This window comes from Chenopodium album, chromosome 25, assembly GCF_948465745.1.
Source record: "Chenopodium album chromosome 25, dcCheAlbu1.1, whole genome shotgun sequence".
Taxonomy (NCBI): Eukaryota; Viridiplantae; Streptophyta; class Magnoliopsida; order Caryophyllales; family Amaranthaceae; genus Chenopodium; species Chenopodium album.
The window spans coordinates 8768100-8785655 of record NC_137858.1 but is presented as its reverse complement, the minus strand read 5'-3'; the positions used below and the strand labels follow the sequence as shown (position 1 = coordinate 8785655).

The following is a 17556-nucleotide window of genomic DNA, read 5'->3' as shown; positions in this document are numbered from 1 at the left end:
TATTATTATTATAGTGAGTGGTGTTAAATTAGAGAATAATAACAAATTAAAAATCGAAATATTAAATTAGAATAAATATTTAATTACACGATAGATGCGTGATTTTGTCATGCATTTCTTAATTAATACAAAATCACTTTAAAAAATATTTGAAATATTTATTTAACATCCGAGGGTGTCCGTTAACAAGATTCTAATAATACATATAAGTTCATTCAAGTATTATAACATCAAAATAATACGGTATAATAGTATCTCATTATAATTTGCACTTGCTTATCAAAAAATTTGATACACTAGTCCAACAAACTGAAATAGTAAAATGTATTTCTTCCATGATCATTTTAGAATTTATGAACACAAATATAAACTTATAATCATCAAACGTGTCATTAAAGTGTTGGTTAAAGTTTAACTTCAATGAACATGAGATTATTAGTTCAAATATACTCGTATTTATATACATTGTCATTATTATATTAATAATATCACATAGTTATATTGCCTTTGTAAACAAATTTGTTATAATCATTTGGCTTTCCCCAATCTACTTCTTATAGAGTTATGGTAACAATTAAGTCTGACTTTGTCCCTCTTAGGGCTTGTTTTGATTTATTGAACTGAACTGAACTGATTGAAACTGAATTGAACTTAACTAAATAAAGCTGAAATGATGCTTTCAAAAAAAAAAAAAAAAAAAAAAAAAAAAGCTGAAATGAATTATTTATAAGAGAAGGAAATTAGAAATTGAACTAATTGAACTGAAATTAAGCCGAAAAGAACAGACCTCTATGGCTCTATATATGTAAGCCAAAAGAGAACCCAAAAGTCCAATCCGATTCCGTAACTCAAAACGGGTCAAAATTAGTTAAGTTCGATCCAAATCAGCTGGTAGTAAAATCAAAGTGCAAAACATAACAAAATCCAGAAATCAATTATCAGTTTTATCACCAATTCACCATTATATTGCTCTCTCTTCTCCTATTCGACGATCTTCAATCTTCATCTGATTTTCCAGATAACAAGAATAATTAACCCCAATTTTATCTTCTCTCTCCTCTTTCACCAACTCGAAACTTCTAATTCTTTCGTTCTCTGGTATTTTCTCTCTCCTCATCACTGTATTTAAGCTTTAAATTTTCACTTTTTCAATTTTGGTTTTTTCTCACCATTTTTTTTTTCATTCGAATTGTTCTTCATTTCTGAGAATCGTACCTGCAAATCCCATTTCTAAAACTCAAAATTGAATTATTTATTTATTTACTTTTTTGTTGTTGTTGAAAAGGGGTTGGAAGAAAAGTTTGATTTGATGGCATCGACATTTGTGAACAATAACATCCCCTGCAATGCTGGATCAATCAAGGGTTTCAATAATTCTCAGAGAAATCTGGGTTTTTGTTCAAATTTAGGGTTTAATTTTACGAAAACCGGAGTTTCCGATTTTGGGAATTCTGCCCGGAAATTCCCTTCGCCATTGGTGGTGAAGGCGAGCGAGAAGAGAGAGAATTTGACAGAGCAGAAAACTGGTTTGAGTATTGAGGAATGTGAAGCTGCTGTTGTTGCTGGGAATGCGCCTGCTGCTCCTCCTGTTCCTCCTACTCCTAAAGCACCTTCTGGCACACCTTCCATCTCTTCCCTTGTGAGTGTTCTTTTTTTGCTTCTTCCGTTCTTTAATTATTGCAATTTGGGAATGCACGGTTTTTTAGGAGAGGGAAATAATAGGGACCCGTGTGATGAGGAGAGAGATAGATAATCGAGAAATAGATTGATCTTGAAGTAATTATGTAACTTTTCTAAAAGAAATATTTTGTGATTTTTATCCTTAATTGTCTTGCTGGTGCTTATAGTACTGTAATCGTGTTTGCTGGCTGTTGTGACTGAAAGAGAACGTAAGAACATGTTATTTAAAGGGAAATTTGTAGGGTGTTGTTGTAGTAAATCAGCAATTCATAGCAGTAGCATTATGATTAGAAAGATAGTTGATTTGTATTATTTATCCATGTACATTGCGGAAGAAGTTGAGGTATGCAACAAAGAGGTTGGCTTTACTTCAAAACTAAACCATCACTCGTGGCAATGCAGCAAGCTCATCGAGTCTATGGTTATTTCTAATTGGCTTTGATCACTGAATTTTCCTGATTAATGGCGACTTTAGGCCACCATCTTTTGCTTCCTGTTGGAATAGAATATGCTCTAATTGTTTGGTTTGTATTAATTTGATACAATAGTGTGATCATTAAGGATGAGTAATCATCCTTGTATTGTACTTTAAATTAGTGATTGTGTCAGGCCAATTCACATTTAATTAATTTCAATTCAGTTTAGTTCAGTTCAGCTCCAATCAGTTCAATTCAGCTCCAATCAGCTCACTTCAGCTCTTAATTTTTCTCTCTCATAAAATATTCATTTTAGCTCAGTTCAGTTCAGCTCCAATCAATTCAGTTCAATTCAATTCAGTACCAATCAACTCAGCTCAGTTCAGTAAATGTGAATAGGCCCTCAGTGCGTACTAATTACTTGCTTTAGAATTCTTTATCATATTCAAATTGGTGTTTACTTTTATGCTTTATATATTACGTATTTAGTATTATATTTCTTATTTCAATGAGATGGCTTTGATTAACTCTTCCCTTTGTACACCAGTCACTAGGTCGGCGTCCTCGTCGTAATAGGAGATCACCTGCATTTAGAGCAGCATTTCAAGAGACACAATTATCCCCTGCCAATCTGGTTTACCCATTGTTTATTCATGAGGGTTAGTACATGTGGCTAGATAATTCCTACTTATCAAACGTTTATTCTCTTTTAACTTGGACACTCATATGGGTATATTATTTTGACTTTCAGGAGAAGAGGACACGCCTATTGGAGCAATGCCTGGATGTTATAGACTTGGATGGAGGCATGGCCTTATAGAAGAGGTAACTAATCTTAATTTCCTGAAGATATTTATTGTGTTGACTTAATTAAGGTCGATTATCTTTGAAAACTGCATTCTGTTCCATATCTGTAGCAGACTGCTGCTGGATATATGTGTTGTAACTGCTCTTTTATTATGTCTACGTTGTTGACCCTTGTCTCAACTAACATACGGCATTCTTCTGCTAAACATATATGAGTTCAAATGTAAATCTTGACCTAAAACTCTTGTTTACGATATGATATGCTTGAAGTATTATACCTCATAATGATGTAATTCAACTATTTTACACCATAATGATGCATTCTAGGGCTCTGTTTTAGACAAACTGGCAGGAGCTTGATCTTTGGCATCATTGTGGAATGACCAATAATATGCAATTCTTTGCCTCAATATTGACTATGTAAGATCAATGGATTGATCTACAAAACTTTCTACCCATGAACTATGATCATGATAATTTAGTGAGACTATTGAGGTGTTGATGACCATCTGCTTTTTAATTTTGTTCCAGAGTATCATGTAAATTTGATGATGTGTGATTTAATCTGAGTTGCTGCTCATTTGTGGGATAAAAGAATTTGAACGAGTCTCTCGTTCTGTTAGCAGCTGCTAGGGATGAGCCAATCTACATTGAAGCTCACTAGATCTTATCCATAGCAGCTTTCATACTTAGTTGTTTGTGTAGCTGTGGGATATGAAGCCAGCCAGTTGGTGTTTTTTTCTTGAAATTTAAGCCAGAGGTGGTGGTGTGCCAACATAGAAACAAACCACAATTTGGTAGTCTGATGATTGTGGTGGTTGGTGGTTTCAGAGACCCTTACCTTTCCAATAGGGTAGGGGGAACTTCATCCGGTTTTGGTCGTTTATGGGGTTAAAAGAAGCAGTTTATTACTGGCTTTTGCTTCTCAAATGGAGGGCTAGTTTATCTTATGCGAACATTCCTTACAATGAATCTGTACCCAATCTACTCGACCAAGTCTTGTTGGCCTTATGGAATCCTCCAAACACAGGAATGAATTATTGTCTCTTCTTTTTGTATATGCTGGTTTAAAGGCTCCCTCTTCACAACCAATTCACCCCAAAAAAAGTGGTCTTAAGCAATAACATGGGTTTCAAAATGCTATGTTGACTGATAATTTTATAAGTCGTTGAGTTATATTGATGCATAAGGTGCTTTTTTACTGCTATATGGCTTTTATAGGCGCCTATAAAATTTTGGGAAAAACCAATTCCAATCAAGGACGGGAACTATCTGACTTAGAAGAAAATGAATTTTAGAAGACCTTTCAAGTTATCCGTTGACATCCACTAGTGATTAAGGGGATCAACATTGAAAGCTTTTCATAATTACTCTCTTATGTATAGTATAGATATACCAAACTTGCAGTTTATCTTCTCTAGAAATTTTAATTTAATTTAGAAATAGATTTTTGATCTGATTGGTTTACACTTCATCGGGTCGCAAGGGCTTTGAATGTTTGGGCTTGTTGGAATCTTGTGAAATACCTATCAGTTCCATAATCAAACTAGACCTCTAGACTAGTCAGTTCATAGCATCAGTGCTTTACAAGAGTCCATCACAATATGCTTACATTGTCCACAGGTAGCAAAAGCCCGTGATGTAGGTGTTAATAGCATTGTGCTCTTTCCAAAAGTTCCTGATGCTTTGAAGGTAATTCACTTGTTTTGAATCTCTGTGACTTCCTTGCTCCTTCCTGCTTATGTCAATCATCCGCTGCAAACAATGACGAAGTACCATATATATATTTATAGTCACCCACAGGTGATGAGGCATACAATGAAAACGGTTTAGTGCCCCGGACCATACGAATGCTGAAGGACAAATTTCCTGATCTTGTAAGTGTAGTACGGATACTATCTATCGGTTATACATTGAGGTGCCTCCATTATTTTCTCTGACAACAATATAATTTTGGCAGCTAATTTACACAGATGTTGCCTTAGATCCATATTCTTCAGATGGGCATGATGGTATTGTCAGGGAAGATGGTATGTGAGGCTAAGGATGATAGTCCTGGATGTTTGTATTTGCTAAATATTAAAATTTGTGTGGCAGTCTATTGTTAGATAAAGTAACTGTTTCATATCTAACGCTTTGCAGGTGTAATTATGAATGATGAGACAGTGCACCAATTATGCAAACAAGCTGTTGCCCAGGTAATGCTGATGTTAATTTACATCTTTTGTAAGTTTGAGTATATTAGTTCTCATGAATTTCAAGCTGTTAAAATTTTGACCTAACCTCATCTTTAGGAAATGTTAAAACTTTCTTTTAATAACTTAGTTGCTGAAAATTGCTCCACTATATATACTGAGGTTTGACTGTTTGAGGAGTTCCACTTTGTGTCTGCCTTCCCATATTACTAAATGAGTCAATAATACTCTAGGTTTGTTCTTGATGTCACTCATGTCAGATTGTGATAAGTAAAATAATCACTGAAAATTACACGGATAAGCTGGTATTAAACGTGTTAGGTTTTAATGATTTATTATTAATATTCCTAAAGATTAAATTGGGTTTGTTATAACCTTTTGACAATTTACATTATTTTCTGCCATGGTAAAAAAAAAATTATTCTGTATCTCGCTCATTCTTTTTAACATTGTAGAATAATTCTATTGTATAGGCCCGTGCAGGAGCAGATGTTGTCAGTCCTAGTGATATGATGGATGGTCGTGTAGGTGCAATTCGTGCAGCACTTGATGCAGAAGGATTTTCTCATGTTTCGATCATGTCCTATACAGCAAAGTAATTTACTTACCTGATAGAAGTATGCCTTTTCTTGTCACTTGCATAAAGTTGAATGTATGTTCATAAGCAGATTTTTTTTATTAACATTGTCGTTTGCAAAAACCAATGATTCACTCATAATTGTTTTCGGTTGGCTTCCAAGCTCTGACATTTTTTTGATAAGAATGAATATCATTTAGTACTGATGGCTATTCTTTTTACTTAGGTATGCAAGTTCATTTTATGGTCCATTCCGAGAAGCTCTCGACTCTAATCCACGCTTTGGGGACAAGAAAACGTATGTATGCTTTTGTATTTTCTCTTTTGATAAACTTGGGTTTACATTCTTAAAATCATGCCTGATTTTTTTTTTTTCTCTTCTGATCTTGTTGGTTGGAATTAAAAGCTATCAAATGAATCCAGCAAATTATAGAGAGGCTTTAATTGAAACTCAAGAAGATGAGGCAGAAGGAGCTGATATCCTGTTGGTTAGTTTCTTAGTAGGCTAGATATCAATTATTTATGGTGCTTACTCATTTGCTCAATGATATCAAATGATTTCTTGGTTTTGGCTTATAGGTAAAACCTGGACTTCCATACCTGGATATTATCAGGCTTCTTCGGGATAACTCCTCTCTGCCTATTGCAGCATATCAGGTACTTAGGATTTCCTTTGTCTTTATTAACTTGTGCTATTGGGTTTGGAACAATTATAAAGGCTTGAATATAAGTGGAAATATAATCTTATTTAAATTTGACAAGTGGGACACTAGCTTTTTTTATTAGGGAAAGAGGGAATAGGCATCACCTAAAATAAGCTTTTTTGAACTAGTTAGAATTTACCTCAACTATTTTACTTTTGAATTGAGCTTAGGTAAGTCATATAAGCTTTTGTTGAAACTTGTCTGAAGCAATTCTTGAAACTTACATGTTTGAGACTTTGAGGTTCAAAATTCAAAGCCAGCCTATTTAAATTTAAATTCTGGCAATAAACCCAAGCACTCTTGGGTTTTGAATCAAATTTTTAAATTTTCTTCACTATTATTAATATCATGACAATTGAACTACTCTGCTGGAGCTTGATAGAGTATCCTGCCCTTTCTAGTCAAATAATTTATTTTTTTTCTCCTTCCTGTGCTAGGTTTCTGGTGAGTACTCCATGATAAAGGCAGGTGGGGTTCTTAAGATGATTGATGAGGAGAAGGTCATGCTAGAATCGCTTATGTGTCTCCGTCGGGCTGGTGCTGACATCATTCTTACATATTTTGCCTTACAAGCTGCAAGATGTTTATGTGGAGAGAAGAGATAAATTCCTTTGACTAGGGGCAGTGTAAATTGCAGTTAAGTTAATAGGGGCAAGGCAGGGGTATGTTCCCAAGATTTATTCTCCATTGTTGTTGTATGAGTGTTATGTAGCTAGTTTTATCAGGCTTACAGGGTCCTCAGTAAGCATATTCGGGAAATTAGATAGAAGTTAAGGAGAGTCTCTACACATTACATTATTAACATTGGACTGCAGGGGCTTGCAACGGCCCCTTCCCACTATTTGTAGATGTCTTATGGGATATGGCAATAATAATATTATACTTCGGCATTTCGGCTAAATTTTGCAAACTCTGTTGGCAATGTTTAATAACTCACACTACTACCAGGGCACCACCCTTTACAAAAGGGTTAGCTAAACTTTGTCAATTCTCAAACAAGTGAAGTAGTTATGTTTGTGTCTGTTGCAGGATGGCTTCTTGGTTGCGCTAACTCTATGCACCCGGCTCCTGGTTTCAATAGTGATCCCCCTCGACCCCTTAAGATCGTAGACTATGGTCAGAGTACTATTATTGCATAATTTGATAATTAAAACATCAAACATGATAATACAGTAGTTATAATATATTTCATGCATTTAAAATAAATATAATGACAAAATAATACTTATGATGGCTACTAAACATAACCCTGCATTTCCAAAGGTAAAAGGTAAACTTTGTACCAGAATACCTCCATCTAAGAAGAGAAACTTTGGAGAGAAAAAAATTACCTAAAAAAGGGTTACGTTAAAAAAAGATGAGATTTAATCTAGCTTCTAAGATCTCAATATTTACTATAATATTATGGGGGAAAAAACAGTCTGCAATCTGCATCATTAATTTTCATTCAAGTATCTTTCAGCAATGGAGGCATGTGTTGCAGCACCTATAGGGAGCATATCCTCATCGAGGATGAAACGAGGTGAATGTACCGTGTGGATTGATCCTACTTCCTCGTTCTTTATACCAATGTAGTAAAATGCAGCAGGAATCTCTTTAGAGAAGAATGAGAAATCCTCTGCTCCCATTATTGGAGGTGCAATTCCAAAGTTCTCCGGTCCAAGTAAATCTATGGCCACCTTCTTTACATGTTCGTGCATACGATTGTCATTCACTGTTGGAGGGTAGATTGTATATTCTTTCTCAAAGAAGTCCAACGTAGCTGAGCATCTATACACTTTTACTTGCTCCTTAATCACCTACAAGTAACATACAGAGTAATGTCAATTAAAATGTCAGGAGAACGTTCATTAGTATCGCGATAAAAGGTGAATAAAATGTACCTCTTCTATTCTGCGTAGGAGCTTATGCATATCAGAGAAAGCGCGGAAAGTGCCAGCAATGACAATATCTTCAGGCACAAAACTAAATTGGTTTCCACCATCAACCCAAGTTACTGAGACAACCTGAGAATCCAAAGGATTTGCTTCGCGGGAAACAATGCCTTGCAGGCTGATTACTGCAGCTGAAGCAGCCAAGACAGTGTCAGAACGATGGCCACCACCGGAACTACGATTAGCACTGATGACAGCCCTAAAAAAGCCACAACCAGCAAGCAATGGACCACTTCTAGAATATACAGTTCCTGAAGGAAAATTATGGGAAACATGAACTCCAAAGATGGCTTCAACATCTTCTAAGGCGCCTTCTGCTATCATCTGTTTCGCTCCGTTCCCTTTTTCCTCTGCTGGCTGAAATAGGAGGATCACCGTTCCCTGTATGTTAAGGTGACAAAAAAAAAATTAGCAGTAGATAATCAGTAACCTCTAATGTTAAATTATTTGCATTCTATCAAAGCTCAAAAGTTCAATTCTAACATTACTTGTAAAGAATGGAGGAGGAATTATGTACTCAATGCAACCCGAAATATTATGATCCAAATCAAAATCAATTGAAACTACAACTATGAACAATAAAGCTTGTATTGAGGTTCAATCACACAAGTTTAATTGGAAAATGAGAGTAGTCCAAGAGATCGAGTTATAACAAAGTCTTGTATTCAAACTTTCGATGTAGGATAACATACTCATACTTGTACGTAACACATTTCTTATCTCTATTAGAGAATGTAGCAAATGATTTGAAACCAGGAAGTTGATAAAAAATCTCAGACTAGTCACACCGAAACTAACTTCACCAAGACTGTTAATTTATTTATATTTTTTTGACAAAGACATGTTAATTTAACTTGGACTGATAGTATTACAACCTTATCATAAGTGGTAATTTAATGTAATTTCATAAAGTTCTAAACTCTGATCTCTAACGCAAACTTTCCAACAAAAACAATTTTCTAATCACTTCCAAAAAAAAAAAACATACTTTTCTGCTAAAGACAGTGATATCTAAGTTAAATAAATAAAATCAGCTTGTTTGATGAATTGTAAACAATTCAGGTCACTGACATCAGTATTCTCAACCAAGGCTAGAACTTTTTTATTTAAATTGGATGTAAAAATCGAACCAATAATTCTATTAATTTAAATCAAGCTCCGCTAAAGTAACAAATTTGAGGCACTTCACCAATATACATAATTAGCAACTGTATTTCCCGCACTCTTAACCTTTTCACATGTCGACAAAAAACAGCTGCAAACAAAAGATCAATTTCTTTTCAATAATACTTAACCTTGAGTTTTGGCCACTATTTGTTCATGACTATCATGAGGCCATATATTAATCGAAAGATTCTTTTATAAGTCGTAATCTTTTTTGTACAAATAACAATCAAGTAAGCATCACTGACATTGAAAGACAATAACAAACCATATTTTTTGTAACATATAAATTGGCTGTTTCAAAGAATCCAAACAACATTTACAAATGATCAATTAATTAATGATAAAGTGTGTATAATAAACATACATGTACCTCAATTAAGCTATATATTTTACCATAAATAATATCTTAGAGAATAATACATGTTAATATGCCATTGATTTGAAACCCCAAATATATAGAATATGATTCCTCATCCTTAATCTAGTCATTATGATATGTTTATTTTATTTTCGCCAACAACTTTAGACCAATGTACCTCGTCATCTAGCCTAAGAAAACCATAACGATTGCATAAAAGGCAAATGGAATTTTTTTGTTTGATCCATGAAGACATATGTTCGTGTATGTTTAGATTAGTTTTGATAAACAAATCATGACGAACAGAACATACCATACCATTTTTTCTGACGTGTAACTCATAATACATGCATTATTTTACGGACATGATTACAAACAGATGATAACATGTGACTGACTTGGAAAGACGATAATATTATACTTACTATATTTGAGGGGAATTGGATTAGAGACGTATCGACATAGAATTAGAAACTTGTGTCATATCCACAACAAGAAGTCATTTTCAATAGCCGTGAGAAACCAAAAATGAACCACAAATAGAAATGAATTACTAATGCATGTATATGTGGAACAAGATAAGAGCAAAATTCAATGTCCAATTCATTTCCCATGATGTAGATTAAAACAGAAATATTACATAGAAAATAATAATTGATTTCCTTTAGTATGAAACCAACATAATCAATGTATATTCAAGGTTGTCCATATATGATTGTGAGTGTTGCATTCATATTAGTTGGAATTTTTGGAATTTTGTTGATTTTATGATGAGGTGCAAGTTGAATCACATCAATAGGAGTTATAGGACCACTTTCATGGTCGTTTTTCTTTGGTTGGAAAACGTCATCACTTCAACACTAGGTTTGCATCACTCTGTATTATAGATATCATAACTTGAAAGATTTCTTATAAGTTGGAACTCGTGACACACGAAATTGTCTTAACTCGTTATCACCCCAATTAAAACTGTACGTGATTTACTCTTTTGTTGGATATACAATTATTTGAAAGTAAGACTTGTCAAACATTTTATGTCGTAACATATATTTACATGGCATATAGCACAAGTGCACGTACAACCACATTAGTGCGTGTGAGTAAAAGAATAACAACATTTAGAAGTTAAGACAAAAGGAGAAAAAAAAAAGGTGATGTTATAGGCTACCAACTAGTTATGTATCATTTTCCCAAACATTGAATGTAAACTTTTGTTAACATCAACCAAATTACTCTAATGAGATCTATGTTTTCCCAATTATTTCCTATTGGTGGCTTTTAATGAGCTCAAAAGCCAAACAAATGAATACCTCGTACGTATATCCATTGCACATGCTTAAGATTTGGAACATAAATTGAGCAATGAACCCATTTTCATGCATTACAGCAAATCAAAGTGACATTGATTTAGACTCGACAATTATGTATTTGGATGAACTTGGTAAGGACCCCGGGAATGAATTTAATTGTACGTATTACTCCTTCGGTCCACAATTAAATGTCACATTCGATCATAACCAAAGATATGACACGTACAATCATGCCGAAAGAAAGTAATTTTATTTAATATGATGTGACAATTTTTTTCGGCCATTATAGACTAATATATGAAATATAACTAGATTAACAAAAAACGACTAGAGTATAAACTACCTTGAGAAGATGTTCGCGAGATTTGAGTATTTTGGCCGCGCCAAGAACCATGGCAACATGAGCATCATGGCCACAAGCGTGCATTATGCCATCGTTTTTGCTCTTATACTCCCACTCTACAGCTTCCTGCAGTCATATCATGAAGTGAGTATTAGATGTCGGTTGGTTTACGTATGATAATATTGTACGTACATTTCTCAGGTTTATTTTGTTAGGAGTTTTAGGCAAGTTTGGTCTCCTTTGTATTGTGTATATATATTATCGTAATTATTAATACAAGGCTAAGCTGTTTTCTCCATTCTTTCTTGAGTTTAAGAGTGAGATGTCTACAACAAAATTATTAGTGCTAGGACTTGTTCCAAGTTTTGCTTATCGTTCATTACCACATTATCAAATTAATAATAACAATTTGAATATTAAACTTTATTAGAAGCATTGATTATCACTTATCACATCAAACTATTGCTTTGAGGAATCCTTTAACCTACCAAAATGGCCACATTCTTACCCAAATAATTCACTTATTCTCATTTTAAAATATATAATTAAGATGTATATGAAAGCCTAAAATGTCTAACTCGATCTCAACCTATTGAAAATTCTATTTAAAATTTAAATGACTTTAAATTTATCTTTGATGATAGTGAAAATAATGTGCTTCCGGTATAGCTACAAATACATTTAAACTAATTTTATCTCTACAAAAGTGAACGAATATATAAAAACATATACATGCGTGTATAGGTTAAGTAATGGTGCATTCGATAACAGAATAATAAACACATCACATACACACTCTCCGCATATGCCCATGAGGCCATGACATACACTAGCTACTTTCATTAATTGTTGTCACATTTTCTAAAATTTACGACCACGATTGCAAATCACAAAATTCAAATATAGACAAAAATGAGTTGTAAAGATCAATACCTTTTTTAAAGAATTCTAACATCTCAATATTTTCGATGGCAAAGTCCGATCGCTTAATTGTTTGATTCATAAAAGGAGACAAAACATCATGGTCATGCCCATGTGATCTAAATGGAGTATAAACTAGTGGTTTCCTATTCGGGACTTCTTCCACTGCTATACAATTTTACTTTCTAGTACTTTCTACTTTTTAGTCTAATCGTTTGTAAATTAGTCCCTACAATTTCTAAATATACATGCTATATTCTAAATATATCTTCTATGTTTCATAGCACTATTTAAGCTTTAATATGCAACAAGAAATATCATTAATAGAATTATTTCTTATGAACTAATAATTAGAAATAGAAATATTATGGCTAATACATCAATTAAGAGCCTGTTCACATTTACTGAACTAAGCTGAACTGAACTGAGTTGAGCTGAAATGAATATTTTATGAGAGAAGGAAATTAGAAGTTGAACTGAACTGAAATGAATATTTTATGAGAGAAGGAAATTGGGAGCTGAAATGAACTGAACTGAACTGATTGGAGCTGATTTGAACTGAACTGAATTGAAATTAAGCTGAAGTGAACAGACCCTAAGAGATAATTTCTTATAACTTATAAATTCATAAGGAACAGTTCAATAACAATGAATTTGTATACTCCATTAGCTTAGGGTTTAGGATGTACTTCGACAATATCGAGTTTGTATACTTTGCCATCATTTAACTTGGTGAAATTAAAGTTTGAAACTTCATTTCAATCATAATTGGTAATTTCTATGTTATAACTAAAAGTACTAGAGAGTATATGATTTTGAATTTTGTTCGATTGGATTCAACATAAATTTCTTATACACTCATTGTTCATCTCTCTTATGCAAAGTTCAAATTTTTAATGATAAAAGATTATTGCATAATGCGCTGAATATACAAGTAGGAAGATCTTCTAAGAATGGAGAGGGTGAGAGTTTTTTTATTCATAACTATATACTGTATAGTGGCGTAACCAAAATTTTAAAGTGAGGGGGGCCAAGATCATAACTATGTATGTGTAATTTCGCAACTATTATTAATTTTATTGATTGCATTTACTTTTAAAAAAAAAATACAAAATGTTAGTTGTAAGATTTGAACTCTTGAGTTCTTGTCCACTATTAAATTACCAAAACCAACTCTTCTATATTAAAAATCATAACATATATCACATATGAGCAAAATATTAGTTTTATCTTGAGCCAAGGGGGAGGCCACGGCCCACCCTAGCCTCCCTTGGCTCCGCCCCCTATAATATATACTCACATAAAAAACAAATTAAATTCACAAACCAAATTGTGATTCTACTTTTACAAAGTGTACTAGTGTAGTAAAATTTTAACATTTTCTAAGCAAAAAGGCAACTTAAAATGATAATTTTACCGTCAAATAGATCACAAACATTGAAGATGCTATTAGCTAGTACACCCAACTTAATCATTATATAATAAGTCAACAACAACGTAATATTTTATAATTATAAACAGAAAACTTGTTTCATTAAACATCTATGGTCGTCCCACTTTATATTATTCTTTGATTTTAATTTAATGAAACATATTACAGATCACTGATTTTTATATATAAACTAATATTTCATGGACCCCTAATTAAGTTTAAAGTTAGATTCTGTTAGTTACTAGAAGTGTATGTAAGGTTCTTTTAGTTAAGACCCTCATCCAAAACAAGAAAGAGGTATGGTCTTAAAATAGTATCATCTCCATTTCCTTTTTAATTAATCATTTTTCCTCGATTAAAACAACAATTGAATTTCTCAAAAAAAATAAAAAATAATAATAATTACTCCATACTTTATACTGTAAAAAAGATTTAAAACTAACCGTCATATGTTTTACTTTGTTACTCGTACATATTTTGATATTTTATACTACTCCTTCCGTGTTTTAATAAGTGTTACACTTACCAAATCCAGCCGTATTTTAATAAGTGTTACACTTCATATTTTATCAAAAGACTACATTAAAATATAATATCTCTCTCCTCTTATGGTGCCACCCAAACCCACTATTACTTTTTTTTATTATATCTTTTCTCTCACATTCATCATTTTTCAATAAACAATTTACTCCACTATCTTTTTTTTACAATTTTTTAATACTCCAACTACCCCACTTACCTCTTATTTTAATTAAGTTAATTAATTGCCTAAAACTATGTGCCGTTTAAACTGTAACACTTAAAAAAAACATGGAGGAAGTACCTCTGTTAAATGTTTTGTGCAACTTTGAAATATTTTATACCTCACAAATAATACCCATATTTGCACCGAACATTTAACGAAGGTAGTATATATAAGAATTAATCATACCGTTCACACGAGTATAAGAGATTGGATTTCCAATTCATCAATTGCTAAATTGGAGTTAATTCCTGTTTGGTTTTGAAGTTTAATGGGGTCACCCTAGTGCAACTTTTTCTGGTAAATTTTCAGTAATTTTTACTTTATTTTTAATATAATGGGACCCAAAGAATAGTAAATCAGAGCCACTGATATAATTTGCTCGTGTCATATAATATCTGAGAAAATGGGGGAACTTTATGGGCAAAGCTAAGGTTAGCCATTTATTTTTATTATAGCCATTATAGGCTCAAAATCAATAGCTTATGATTAAATTCTATCCCAATATAATGATGTTTACATTATAAAAATATAAATAAATAAAATAAAAATCTGCTTAGAAACTAAGGAAGGAAGTATAATCAACTAAGAAAATAAATCATCACAATTTCTTAAACATGGATCGGAGGCAAGAAGGTACGAGTTCTAAAAGAAAAACTGCATGTGAAAAAGAAGCAATATTTCTCATAATAAAATAAAGTACACAAAATAAATGAGTATCATTTTATGCATGTATTTGTGACACACTACCATAGTAAATCCCTATGAGGTTTATGTACATGTACATAACATTCAACTATAATCCATACTATACTGGTAAACATAAATCAAAGTACACATTTGCAATACCCTCGTATGATGAAAAATTAAGATAACGACAAGTTAGAACCATATTAAGTATCTATCATGTGACTTTCTATTTTTAGGAAAGTGACAACTAGGGAGGACCCCGTTAATTTATGACGTCATTAAACATTATCCTGTCTTAAATAATTTACGGTGTCACGTTATAATTGGTCAGGATTACAGATAACATTACAATGAAATTAACGAGTAATTAGTTGTGAACGAAGAATTAATTAAGGAGGGTAAAAAAAATAATAATAATTATTATTAAGCAATCAACTAACCTGTATAGGTAAAGCATCCATATCAGCACGAAGAGCAACAAAAGGGGGCCCACCAGTGCCAAGCCAAGCACGAATACCGGTCTTAGCCAAAGGAAACTTGTAAGAGATCTTAAGTTGATCTAATTCAGCTCTAATAAAAGCACTTGTGTTATGTTCTTCAAAGGCTAATTCAGGATTTTGATGGATTATTCTCCTAACATTTTTTATCCACGCCACCGTTTTCGGCTCCATCGCCGCCTTTAGGATGTCCGAAGACGGTGGAGCTTCCGCCTCGAGGTGGGTCCTCGAGGCGGCCGAGCTTTTATTTTTGATATTGTTTACATGGTTATTATTTTTGTTGGTTGTAGTGGTGGTGGAGGTTGTTATGCCACTAGGGAAGTATGTGTTTGATGATGATTGGATGAATTCGACGGCGGTGATGTTATCACAAGATGTGAATGTTAGTATGATTGTTATGAGTATGATTAGTAGAGAGAAATAGTTGGGTGAAGTTTGCTTCATGGTTGGGAAACTAATAAGAGAGAGAATAATGGTAAGAGTAATAAGGTCAAGAAAATAAGAGGCAAACAAGTTAGTTTTATAGAAGAATAGTAGGTGTGTTAATAGTGGAGAAAAATGTAAAAGGAAAAAGAGGATTTTGATCACGTGGGGTTGGACTGTTGGAGGGATAGAAAATTTTTAGAGTTATAGTACTAGTCCGTAGTATAACTACCGGGTATGCGTTATTACTCCGTATATGCTACGAAGTTCTAGAGAATTAGCAAGGCTTGGCTTAATTGGTTTACTCCATATGACCGCATTTCATATCTTTGATTTCTAGATTTCGGAACCAAAATTATAGTGTGCGTTGAGCAATATTGTTATTAAATAATATTGACGTATGATTAAAAACTTCGTTGGATGTGACGATATAAATGAGATTGAGAACTATTGTGGTGTAAAGTTGAACCACTATCCTACAAGACGTTTTTTGCGTAATTAACCTTAGAGAAAATCTACAGTTGCCCACACGGCTCAAAAAGAAATTGTGTGCACTTAGTCACTCACAATTAAGAAATGAAGATTATAAGTTTTGCCCAAATATGGATATTGTTTTCGAGATAATTAAATGAATGTGAGATAAACTTTGCGTGTTTCATTTTGAATAGGGACTAGCTAGGTTTTCATTGGCTTGCTGGCAAGGAGAATAAAATTGGAGAGCAATCAATTAGAGAAGTAAATCAAGGATCGATCCAAATTAATACCGAATAAAATCAATGGTTAATCAAAGCAATTATATTTTGATTTGTAATGGCTAGGCGATCTCACTAACAATAAATGACAAGTCAACTACTTTGTGATTAACAAAAATTTGACGGGTTCTAAAAAAGAACCCAAACCACACCCAACCTTACTAACTGGTGAGTTCGTGTGTGATCCACCAAACCCTCTAACTCCTTTCTAAACATAAGGTAAGAAAATACTATTACTGTCCTACATATAAGCAACAACGCACAACATTGATATTATAGCCTATAAAATTAAAAACATGGATATTCTATCCAAGGCTTTCACTCGCCCTTTTTTCTCTCCATCCAAACAATAGGTTTCACTCGTCCTTTTTTCTCTCCTTTCGTGTTGGCTTTCTTTTGAGTTTTTGATGAACTTGCAAATATTAAATAGACCAACTTAACTTTGCAAGTGTCTACTCTACTAGTTTAGACCAAGCAAGCTACCGGTTATAGATCAATAGTACAATACAGCTAACCTATAAAAAGTACTCGTTCTATTTACTTTATATTACTTCTTTCAAAAATAAATACATCCGAAGAGATGATTTTAATGAGATAAATTATAAATT

General features: G+C 33.1%; 2 protein-coding genes across 2 annotated transcripts; one reads left to right on the top strand and one right to left on the bottom strand.

The window, feature by feature from the left end:
• Positions 1 to 906: 906 nt before the first annotated feature.
• On the top strand, positions 907 to 7280 carry LOC145613411 (delta-aminolevulinic acid dehydratase, chloroplastic-like). Its single transcript, XM_081668508.1, has 13 exons — positions 907 to 1098; positions 1286 to 1639; positions 2644 to 2755; positions 2848 to 2921; positions 4527 to 4595; positions 4697 to 4780; positions 4864 to 4933; positions 5046 to 5101; positions 5572 to 5693; positions 5902 to 5973; positions 6082 to 6163; positions 6255 to 6332; positions 6817 to 7280. The coding sequence occupies exons 2-13, from the start codon at positions 1310 to 1312 to the stop codon at positions 6982 to 6984; spliced, it is 1317 nt and encodes a 438-aa protein (XP_081524634.1). The 5' UTR covers positions 907 to 1098; positions 1286 to 1309; the 3' UTR covers positions 6985 to 7280.
• Positions 7281 to 7555: 275 nt separating this feature from the next.
• On the bottom strand, positions 7556 to 16362 carry LOC145614352 (IAA-amino acid hydrolase ILR1-like 6). Its single transcript, XM_081669402.1, has 4 exons — positions 15717 to 16362; positions 11492 to 11617; positions 8263 to 8694; positions 7556 to 8178 (listed from the first exon to the last, which is right to left on the bottom strand). The coding sequence occupies exons 1-4, from the start codon at positions 16215 to 16217 to the stop codon at positions 7816 to 7818; spliced, it is 1422 nt and encodes a 473-aa protein (XP_081525528.1). The 5' UTR covers positions 16218 to 16362; the 3' UTR covers positions 7556 to 7815.
• Between the last annotated feature and the right edge of the window lie 1194 nt (positions 16363 to 17556).

Coding starts and splice junctions, on each gene's coding strand:
- LOC145613411 (XM_081668508.1), top strand. CDS start 1,310: ATGGCATCGACATTTGTGAACAATAACATCCCCTGCAATGCTGGATCA. Junction 4,934..5,045: donor TGGTATTGTCAGGGAAGATG/GTATGTGAGGCT, acceptor AACGCTTTGCAG/GTGTAATTATGAATGATGAG. Junction 5,694..5,901: donor ATCATGTCCTATACAGCAAA/GTAATTTACTTA, acceptor CTTTTTACTTAG/GTATGCAAGTTCATTTTATG.
- LOC145614352 (XM_081669402.1), bottom strand. CDS start 16,217: ATGAAGCAAACTTCACCCAACTATTTCTCTCTACTAATCATACTCATA. Junction 11,618..15,716: donor TGGATGCTTTACCTATACAG/GTTAGTTGATTG, acceptor ATATGACTGCAG/GAAGCTGTAGAGTGGGAGTA. Junction 8,695..11,491: donor CTCGCGAACATCTTCTCAAG/GTAGTTTATACT, acceptor CTTAACATACAG/GGAACGGTGATCCTCCTATT.